This window comes from Anopheles bellator, chromosome 2 (genome assembly GCF_943735745.2).
Source record: "Anopheles bellator chromosome 2, idAnoBellAS_SP24_06.2, whole genome shotgun sequence".
NCBI classification, from domain to species: domain Eukaryota; kingdom Metazoa; phylum Arthropoda; class Insecta; order Diptera; family Culicidae; genus Anopheles; species Anopheles bellator.
In genome coordinates this window covers 50,273,873-50,284,936 of record NC_071286.1, presented here as the reverse complement: position 1 = coordinate 50,284,936, position 11,064 = coordinate 50,273,873, and the positions used below count along the sequence as shown (strand labels likewise).

The 11,064-nt window shown below is 42.5% G+C and overlaps 3 protein-coding genes across 3 annotated transcripts; 1 reads left to right on the top strand and 2 right to left on the bottom strand.

Moving 5' to 3' along the window:
• On the top strand, positions 1-4,461 carry LOC131212854 (uncharacterized). The gene is made up of 6 exons (XM_058206905.1): positions 1-129; positions 1,772-1,889; positions 1,999-2,157; positions 2,709-3,420; positions 3,487-4,070; positions 4,171-4,461. The coding sequence occupies exons 3-6, from the start codon at positions 2,114-2,116 to the stop codon at positions 4,337-4,339; spliced, it is 1,509 nt and encodes a 502-aa protein (XP_058062888.1). The 5' UTR covers positions 1-129; positions 1,772-1,889; positions 1,999-2,113; the 3' UTR covers positions 4,340-4,461.
• Positions 2,584-5,476, bottom strand: LOC131212855 (large ribosomal subunit protein uL10m). The gene is made up of 4 exons (XM_058206906.1): positions 5,455-5,476; positions 4,165-5,387; positions 3,247-4,043; positions 2,584-3,169 (listed from the first exon to the last, which is right to left on the bottom strand). The coding sequence occupies exons 1-2, from the start codon at positions 5,474-5,476 to the stop codon at positions 4,648-4,650; spliced, it is 762 nt and encodes a 253-aa protein (XP_058062889.1). The 3' UTR covers positions 2,584-3,169; positions 3,247-4,043; positions 4,165-4,647.
• Positions 5,477-5,760: 284 nt separating this feature from the next.
• LOC131207667 (uncharacterized) lies at positions 5,761-10,122 on the bottom strand. The gene is made up of 4 exons (XM_058200290.1): positions 10,048-10,122; positions 6,471-6,681; positions 6,059-6,404; positions 5,761-5,983 (listed from the first exon to the last, which is right to left on the bottom strand). Exons 1-4 carry the CDS (start codon positions 10,120-10,122, stop codon positions 5,824-5,826), a joined length of 792 nt encoding a protein of 263 aa, XP_058056273.1. The 3' UTR covers positions 5,761-5,823.
• Positions 10,123-11,064: the final 942 nt, after the last annotated feature.

Below are 11,064 nucleotides of genomic sequence, written 5' to 3'. Positions count from 1 at the left end.
ATAACATCATGTTTTGTAGTGAACCCACACGAACAAGCGCGACCACAGTCTGCGCGGGAGCATCAGCAAACAAGTGGCCGCCGAGGGAGGCGCGAATTCTCTTGGCAGAGATATTTGTGATCGAAGATGGTGTGTACCGCTCTGATTTTTTTTTGGGTGACCAGCTGGCCGTCAGAAACTGTTCAGATAATTCACGATCGTGAACAGGTTCACACCACACGTCTGTGATCTTTTCTTCCATCGCTCCTGTGCCCGTGTCGATTGCCTCCGTTCCAAACGTGTCTTTGTCCTGCTCCTAGTGTGGCTGCGTGCGGTACGTGCCAATAAACTAATCAATCAATTTTTAAGTTCAACGTAAACCGCGAACAGAGATCACTACTCCAGAGATCTGGCACGGATCAGCTTCTTGTGGAAGCTGTCGTAACTCCAGATTTGTGATGCTCAAAGGACAGTGCCAATGGTGATTGGAGGGTGGATAAATGTGGGAACGACTATTTTTATCATGTTCCGCTTGAGAGCAGCAGCAGCAGGGCCGTGTTAGTGTAAGGGTAGTGTGCTCTGTTTGGCAAGCGATTCACGAAAACTAAACCTCGTTTCGCCCGAAAAAGGAATGTTTTCTTTTTTTCAACCACCATCAGGACAACGACGCAAATGAAAAGTATCTGGCGCGCTAGTGACGTGAGGTCAGGATTCGTTAGTTTTTTTTTCTTGGTTTTAAAGTTTCCTTCATTTTCCAACGTGCGTAACAATGCTTGAAGTAGCAGTGAAACATCGCGAAAATAACCGCGTCCTTTTTGCGCATGTGGCCTTTTACAAGATCATGTTTTTTCGTACCCGCGTACCTTCTTGTGCCACGGTTTTTGATGCGCACGACGATGGGCTAAAAATAAGAATCGTTTGGTTCTCCTGTTGTTACTTTTTAAAATTACCTTCCTTGCTGGTGTCCACTTCAAAACAGGCTAGCTCCAAGAGGTACCATGCCTTTGCGCGGTTCTAATGCCGTAACAATGATCCTACAATGAATCGCGATTTTCGGGGGGCGGAACAGTTAGCGGTACCATGTCGATTTTCCGTTTCGGGTGGTTGTCTTCGCGGGACGGAAATAACAAAGAAAACCCAATGTAGTGCAAGGTGGTGAAGTGATAGATAGCAACAGAAATGAAATAGAAATCTTGAATCACACCAGGTCGGTCGGGCCTGCCGATGTAATGTTTTCTCGGTCCCAAGAGGGCACACTCAATAGCCGTAAGGCCAGGTTTCCGAGGATATACCTTCACCAGTGACGGCGGAGGAATGTGTCTTTATCCTTAAAACAAAAATAAACCATACCATACGACCGATCATGTTTTCTTGTTCCCAGCGAACGAGAGGATGGAGGATGTAAACATATATATATAGTAGTAGTATTAGATAGTAAATTCTAAGCACTAAGATAGTTCTCAAGATGTGGAGTTGGAAACGAAGCTCCGTTAGCTTCGTGATCCGATCCGTGATGATCATTTAGGGAAGTAGTCTTTACATTGTGATTGAAAACCTGCAGTTACTGATGTGTTTTTACTTCGTTCGTCATATCGTTATGTCATCAGAAGTGGTTCATTGTTTGGTGGAACAAAGGATTAACTAAATAACTATGGCTAACAACGCCTTTCTTAAAATCACTGACAGAGAAATAACTATGACTTCGAAACATGAACGATTTTGTTATAGCAAAAAAAGAAAAGCGTAAAGTTAAATCACAGAAGTTTCTTTATGCTAAAAATACCATTTTCAGCGCCAATGGAGTATGACCGTTGGAACCGCAGAAGCCCAAAATAATGCAATTTTGACAACATAGGAAATGTTGAATGGAGTGAGCGTTTCGGTTCCGACTCGCGCCATCGGCCGCTTTGGTACATAATCTCCAAAACATAGTAGTACCGAAAACAACGGCAGTGTACAACAGACCACAAACTTATGTTTTCGTTCCATTTCTTCCTTTCCTCTACTTACAATCGAAAGATAGCCAGTGAACCGTCGCAGAGCCCGGATCACCTTCCGGCACCGGTCCTTATAGCAGCAGCGGCCACTGTGCCAGTACAGGACTTGCTCGAAAAAAGAAAACTAAAAGACAAACATGGACAAACCATCGCGGCCAGTGCGAAATCGTAAGCGTAGTAGGTTCGTTATGACGAAAGTGTGTTGAGAATGTTGTGCGCAGTTTGGCGAAAAGTGAGAATGGTTTTTATACTTCTATCCCATGTCCCGATCTTCGAATACATATTTTCTTTCATCATCCTGGTCCACATGGCGCTTCAGGCTAAAACCACCCTGCGGCTAAGACACGCTGAGAGTTTAATTTCACACTTACAGTATACTAATAATCTCATGATGCCATCTTGATCTTCGTTGACGATTGTTTTACACACGATCGGTAAAAGAAACAGAGAGAAAAAAGAGAATGGCAGATAGAAAGCGACATAGCGCACGATGTGTGATAGAATTTTAATTCTGTTCGAAAGGCTATCTATGCAACTGTTTGAAGGCGGAATATTGGACGTTCTGGCAAGTAAACAGTTGATTTTTGAACCGTCCTACGCAGTAAACTAACAAGCTCTGCACGTGTTTTTAAGATCCTCTCTGTGTTTTCTTTTGTTAACCTTTACTACCAAATAAGTAGCTGGAAGTGGCTTTTAAAACAATACGTTTCTTGCCGTTGTGCGCCGTTTCAGAAAAGCTTGGTCACCGGGCGACACGCACCGGCCGGTCAAGCGACTTTTTACACCGGAAATCAAGCGTTTGCTGAAAGATTGGTTGGTTCGACGAAGGGAAAATCCGTACCCGAACCGGGAAGAGAAGAAACTGCTGGCGGTTGAGACTGGCCTGACGTACACGCAAATTTGCAATTGGTTCGCCAACTGGCGCCGGAAGCTGAAAAACTCTGGCAATGATCCGGTACGAAAAACGTGGGGCAATCTAATCCGCCACTACAACACAAACGCGCGCGGTAACGTGGAGCAGTTTAGCATTTGCTCAAGCGACAGCATTTGGAGCGTGGCCGAGGGTGAAGATTCGCAGGATTCGCTTCGCCACAGCCCACGTCCACCGGAACACGTCCTTGGTACCATGGCGTACGTGAAGTTTTCGACCAGCCACAGCAGAAGCAAATACGATGGATTCGGTCACGCTCATCCTACGGTTAACAACAACATTAGTTCGGGTCGCAATAACAATAGCAGTAATAGCAACGGTCGAAAGTATGCCGACTACCTGAGACATCCGGGGATGAACGGCGCAGGTGAACGTGTGGACGAGCACCCACCCTACGATGGTATGATTCGCGACAGTTATCCTGCTGCTACGACGTATTGCTTCGATCATTGCTACACCCCGCGCAACTACGAAACGGTATTTGGCATTCCGGAGGACACAAGATGTTACAAAGTAATCCGTACGGTGGAGGAACTTCGTAGCACGAACGAACATTGAGCAACATTCATTCATTTGCAGGTGAAACAGATTGCTGATAAATACGGACAAGAAAGTAGCGTCAGACTGGAACCACTGATTTTAGCGACGGGAGCGACGGCATTTGGGGCATACGATCGCGTCCACGACGCAGGAGGAAGTGCCACTCTCTTTCTTGCGCCACCCGCTAGTCTGTCACCACCAACGACACCTCCCTCGGTGACCCCATCTACGCTTCCTAAATCAAACGGACAAATCCGGTCGAGTAAATACAAGAGCAGCATAATGGAAAAGTATCTACGTGATCTCGGCGAGCTTGAACCAGCACACAAACCTAATGCTACCGACGGCGGTCTTTCAGTCATCATGGCGACAATTCCGTTTCAACGAGGCTTCCATCATCATCATCATCATCATCATCACCACCTTCTGCACCGCCATCATCACCAGCCGGCTGCGGATGAACATTTTCCACAGAGAACAACATCACTGAGCACCGAAGGGCGATTAGGCTGTGATACGAACGAAATACGTGGGCCGCCACCGTCGCTATCGAAATGGCTCGAAAGTACCGCCAAGTTTACGCCTTCCAAGCACAACTACATTGGGGATTGGGACAAGTCTGGGTAAGTGCTACTGACGATACATTACAGTTTGGTTTTGAAGGTGGCCCAACGAATTTGATTAAATCTAAGACCGTTTGGAATGGACTTTACTTACTCGCAGCAAACAATCAGCTACCAAAACGCACTGTGACTTGGCTTCGTGTCAGACACCGGTGGCCACATCCGTGACGGAAAGCATCGTACTGTTGAGCCACCAGAAGGACGAAATCGATGCGGCGGAAGCACTAACGCACTTGGCAAATAATTGTCGAACGAAATTCTGCGCCTAGGCTTAAGACCGGTGGTCAAAGGAAGAGTTCGATCACCAGTTTTCCTAGTCCCATAGTACGAAAACAATGGCGTCGAAACACGAAGAAGGATGACTGACCAACAAATAAAGAATTCAAGTTATAAATGCACTCAGCTATTTGTCTCGAATATCTATCGAAGAATATGCGAAAAAGTAGGGGCCTTGATGCTAAGTCGTTAATTTATGGATGATCATCACTCCGTCAAAGAATGTGTTGACACTTTGAAACTGATATTGCAATTCGCATAATTATTTTTCCGATGAAGTACTACAGGAATTCACTATGGTTCAGCTGGACTCTTTATCACAGGTTGGCCCGGCACTCGAGGGTCTACTTTCCTCACTTCTGGTGTATGCTTCCAAAAGTTGCACCAGTTGCTGCTGGTGGCACTGTAGATCGCCTACGAGTTTACTACCGGCACCGTGCAAAACCGCTGCCAGCTGGGCCCGAACTGTCGTCAGATCCGGCATGCCAGCGTACGCTACAAATTCGTTTCGGCTGAGAAACCGTCCCTCGACGATGCCGGCTAGCAACACGACTTGAGGCGTTTTTTTCAGCACACTCAGCACCTGGTTAATTTTCCTCTCGTCCGAACAGAATACGAGGGCGGTTTTCGCCTCGAATAGTGGTAGTATTGCCTCGAACTTTGTCCCCAGGACCGCTTTCCGGATGATTGACTTGCCGTACACCTTCACCGTAACGTTGTGGCGATGCAACGCAACCTGCATTTTAAACATGTCTTCTTGCCGGATCGAATTGATGTGCAGAAAGGCAACCAAGCGACTTTGCTCGAACCAGTTGCGGGCTTCACGCGCAATTATAACTTCATAGGGGTTGTCTATCTTTTTGTGTTCAATAGTTCGTTGAGCCTCTAAGCACGGTGCATTGAATTCCGGTTTCTTGTAGAACGGTTTGACGATCTCGAGCACGCGAGCCCTTTCATAATGTGGTTGCCTTGGCCGCTGAATGTTTATCTTGCCGCGGAACCGGCGAAACGCGATCATCGGATTCCGCGATTGCAGCAGGCCTGCGGAAGAACCGTAGTAGATGTTTGATAAGCAGATAAGCGCACAGCGGTGGGTTCATTTACTTACCATTCATCATTAAATTGGCCATGATTTTATTTTTAAGAAAACAATTATTTTTGAGCACTCTTTGACGACGACTCTCTCGACGAACTCGAAAATATGACGTTTTCTGATCATGTGAGAAAATATGGCTTTTTCTCATGTGAAAAAATATGGCTTTTTTCAGAACGTCCAAATTTCTTCTGCTGTTTTGACACGAGAAATGCAGCTCGGGGGCGCTGCGATCGTTCAAAGGGAATTTTCAAACTTTCAGTTCAATGGTAAAGTATAAAGTAAAAGTTGAAAGACGGTATTTTGGTTTTCTTGATTTGATTTTTCGAACTTTGTTTATTAAAAAAATGGTATTCGGTCATACTTTTGCTAGAAAGATTAAACTTAGTCGGTTTTTACTGGTGTCTTGACGACGACTTTTTCGTTGCGTAACATTTCTCGAGTTGTGTATCCATCCAGCTTTCGGATAATGTACTGGAAGAAGGCTAAGATGGAGAAAGACATTCCCAAAGGCAAGTAAGCAGCCTTGATCCACGCCCACAGACTGGTGAAATGGTACAAAAAGAAAATAATCACTTTCCATCGTACATAGCACAAAAACAGCCCCAAAAATGCTTACTCGTACGGGTCGTCGGAAACGGTGAACTCTGCGTTCATTGGATGGTCGCCACAGTCTTCGATGATCACCTGCTTCACCGGGTAGTCGTCTGTGTCTGTTTTAACTTGTTCCACTTTATGCACTATGCCCTGCCCGTCCAAAACCTTGCCAAAGACGGTGTGTTTTCCGTCTAGCCAAGGGGCCGGCATGGTGGTGATGTAAAATTGGCAACCGTTGGTGTTTGGACCCCGGTTGGCCATCGCTATCAAGCCCGAGCAGGAGTGGTTGATGTTGAGATTTTCATCATCAAAGTACTTGCCGTAGATGCTGATAGCTCCGTGACCATCACCAGAAACGACGTCACCTCCTAGAAAAAGGCATCAATTCATGTTGTTGTGTAAATTGGAAATCGTGCCGCAAACCGGAAGCATACCCTGAACCATAAACTTGGGGATCACTCGATGGAATCGGCTCCCTCTGTACGTAAACTCATCTACATGATCGGTGCAAAGTTTTCGGAAATTTGCCACCGTTTTCGGGGCCTCTTCCCCAAACATTCCAATTATAACTCTACCGATCATTTCGCCATCGATGGAAACGTCCATGTACACCTGCGAAGTAACTTTAAACGTTGCCCCCTGGACCTGCAATAGATAAAACAATAAAGGCTCGGAAACAGTTGGAAAGTAACCCCACGGTATTGGCACTTACTTCAGTCGAAAACCAACAAAGGTTTGATGATATCAGCAGGAGCTGTAACAAACTTTGCAAATGGCACATTTTACGGTAAACTGATATGTTCTTACTAGGCCCTTGGTATTTGGCTTTTATGGTTGTGCACTGAAACCGCATCGTCAATTGACGCTGGACAACTGAAAGCGTCATTCTATTGTGTCGCTTCCTCGTCGCACTCAATCGCAACCGGAGATACCTTACAAGTTCTGGACATTATTGATTTTGCTGCTTCGTATGGTCGGTTGGTCTCACGAAAGAAAACGTGGTAGAACTCAAAACTAAAACTCTCTGCAGCAATCGGGAAAACGTATCGCATCAGGGTTGCGTGCTCCAGCAGAGAGTTATGTCAGAGAACACGTGACCCCGATTCTAATAGGAGGAAGAAATGCTTTCGTGGCTTTTTCCCAATAATCCACGATACTATCCATCGGATCGATTCCCTAGATTTATAGGTTTCGTGTATCCATGTATAGGTCATCATCCAAAGTGTGTCCAGCAGACTACGGGTTAGTATTTTTTAATGTATTAATTTTATTTTCTTCAATTACCTTAGAGTCTATATGATTAATTAGTAATCAATCGGTTTTTTGTAGTTCCACCATTTATTCTTTGCTGTTCATACAGCATCTTATTTCGAGGGTGTTTGTCGACCTCGCCCAACGCGTCGTGTTCATTGCATTAGTCAATGCGTTCTGCGATTATGCGTTGCTCTTTCGACGGATACTTCTATTTCCTGTTTATCGTTCTTTTTACACTATTTACAAGAAAAGGTACATATTTTCTTTTATTTTTTTATGATCACAATTAGTTAGTAATTTTATTATTTCATGCTCTACGGTTGAAGACGAGTAGTTTTCTGTGTGGTGTGTCGGTATGTGTGTGCTTCGTGTTTTCTTTGTCGATGATTAGCAACCGCCACATCGCCAAATCTTTGGGGATAGGTATTATAGTTTTCGTTTTTGAAATTCGAAACACTCATTCAAAGATAAGAGGCGAATGGCAACTATTGCAGGTCAATGTCTCTATAATCAGAAGCAACAACAACTCATTCAAATATGGGTGAAATTATTCGAATGTCTAGTTTCATTTGTAACACTCGTGGCATTTATTACGGGATGCATTATGGTTTAATAATTTTGTCGTTGTATGAAAGTTTTGCTTCAAAAACTGAAAGTCCACTTAGCCGCGGAGTAGCCACGTTAAAGGAACTTTCATTTTTGTAAAGAACCATGTTCTCTTTCACTTTTGTATGCTGCTTCTTTATTTATGTTTGTTGCTGCTTGAAAATGCTTGCAAAAACAATGTAGTTAGTTTCAATTTTCAGTGAAGTTATGTAAAACTTCCGATACATTTTGCTTTACACTGAACTTACAAAGCTCATCATCACCACTCAAATCGTGTTAAAAAGGAATGTATGCGAATACAACTTATGTAGGATAATCGAGAAAATAAATATCCTTTCAATCAACGAGAATCCTATTCGCTGGCATTCTTTGGACATTGTCGCAGTACTACATATAGGTGTCATAATTTTGCTATCTAAAATACCGCCTTTCTTTACATTGACTACAAAGAAACGATGTGCCCCGTCACAGGCGGCTGTTCATCTTCATTGTCATTTGGGTAAGTAAAAAATATAACATTGACAAGATGTTCCTGATACCTGAGTGTTTTTAAACGAAGAAAACCAGTATCCGCAACCGGATACAATTGTTGGTTGTTAAGATGTGCGAAATACGCACTGTTTATCGGTATAAGTCGATATCAACCAGTTGCATAATTATTGGTTAAGTACTTCTTCAACCAATTTCCAAGGACTCAACGTGCTATATCGTGGATTAGTCAATCCACAAATTCGGAAACAAAAACCAAATTATTTAAAATAACCATAGATGGCTATTTGCAATTATCCATTGCACTGCGTAAGTAATCGATAGCTCCAAAATCTAGTTTGTATTAGAACAATGTTCGTCAACAATGCTTTCACCATCTTTAACCTTCCGTTACTTCTGGTAATTTTGAGTAGCATGATTGTTTATGTACGTTAAAGTATTAGTCACATTTGTGTTTGTATACATGTTGATTTTTGTTAGCGATGCGAACAGAACGGACCTTTCGTTTACATGTTTCTTTTGGCTTCCGGTATCATGGACTGCAAGAATGTGCTTTGGGGATAAATTTGCATGGGTTTTAGTTTTGTTTTATTCACTAAAAACACCAACTTCGTCTCGGAAAAATTAAACAGTGTTCCAGCTCCAGCACAGCTTTCATTATTCTTTCGCTGTGATCTAACACTGTTTTCTCATCCACATAAACTTTCTTTCAGCCGATAAGTGTGTGCTAGCACCAATATCACACGCCATACTATCGTTACTACTATTACTTTATTTTGTGTGTTTTATTTTATTTATCTCGTTTTCTTAAGGTTTAATATGTACACAGTTTGACCTTATAAAAGGACCTGCCGTTTACGCGAAAACAAAGAAAAATAATAACAAGAGTACTACAGTACAAGAAGAAAATAGGATGATATAGTGTGCACTTGCGTGGTAATGGAACAAAACAATTACTACAAGTGTACCTGGAAACTTATAAAGAGGTGTAATTTTATCGATCGCTCCATAACAGTTTATTGTTATGCGTGCATTGCGTTAACGCCGCAATTTTCCTCTTACTTAAGGCCTACAATCTATCAGTTATCATTAGCAAATATTTACGCCATTTTGAACCTACATTCAGTTCTCTTCCAGCAGATATCACCACACTTTACGCACTGCGTGTGGCGGTTTTTATTCATTACTATGAATCTGCTTAACCACGTATAATAATAATCATGTATCTATGTATTATTGAACATGTGTTTTAAATCTGACCGTACTGCTTTAGTAGTTTATCATATCTGTATGTATATCTGTATATATATAATTATATTACTAATATTTTCAAGTTCGTGGACAAGCTTCCACTATCGTTCCTACGAACGATAAGGATCGCGCGTTCAGTTCCACGCCATTGTTCTTTTTTCTTTCGCTCGGCTTATTTCCATCTCTCACTCGGTCGCTTTTGCTTCCTCTACTTCTCACAATCTAACGATACACAACATCATTATATCGGGAATCTTAAACACTAGGACTCTACCAATGCATTTACGATTTGCGCACATAATTTTTACAGCACAGTTTAAACATTGTTTTCTTATACTGCAGCTGAGTGCCGGGTGTGCAACGTCCGACGGTTCGGCTACTTTTGACATGCTTTCATTTTCACGCAATTACCGAGCATGAGCCCCGAATGAACTTGGACTGTACTATTTTGCCGGTGAAGGCAGACTTTCCGAAATCACAGTACATCACTGCTCCGTTCTAGTGCATGTATTGTAGTAGTACTCCTGCTCGTCGTCTCGTTTCGGTTGATAACTAGTAATGTTTTGTTTGCGGGATTGTGTAGCCAGATTTAAAACTTAGTCCTCCCACAGTCCCACAGCACAAGACAAGGGAATATGTTCGAGATGGTTCTAGTTACTGTAAAGACGTTCGTCTTTTCTTACCACCATTGCAACTGCGCAACACTTACACGATGGGATCGATTGCTTTTCTATCATTCTACAGCCATTGGTGGTTTGCTTTGTATTTTGCTGTTTTTGCACGCTTGCATTTATATTTTAAAACCAACATTTACAAGAGAAGCGACAGTCAATAACATTGCGCATTGAATGCGTATTCACAAGAGTGATAAAACACAATGTGCAAGAGCGTGAAGGCAGAAGAACGGAGACCTCCTTTAGTCGTTTTCTAGCCACTGAACACAAAATAGATGTTTTAAAATTGTGAAACTGCCGAAACCGGAAAAAATCATCGCAACGCTTAATGGTTTGGTTGTTACACCTTTGGGCTCCTTTTTAAATATGCGTTGCTTTGCATTCTAACTCATTCCCTATTGCAACAATAGGCAATACTTGTGAAATTTTTGGTAAATCACAGTTCTCACCATTTTATTTTTAATGACTGTTAAGTTTGCAGCATTACGTTGTGTCTTATTGAAGAAAATTGAATTGATGATAAATGCATTTCAGAATAGTAAAAGTATAATATGTTCTGAATTGTGCTGTAAGTAAACCGGAAGTCATATTGAGTAGAAATGATGCATTGTCGAAGTTTTCATTCCAACATGTGATAAAGTTACGGCTGGGCTCAATTTCTGGTGAAATGTGAAATCATACTGTTGATGAGTTGGCATATCATAAACTTTTACTAGACTTAAAACCATACATTTATCAATTCAATTAGCTTTTG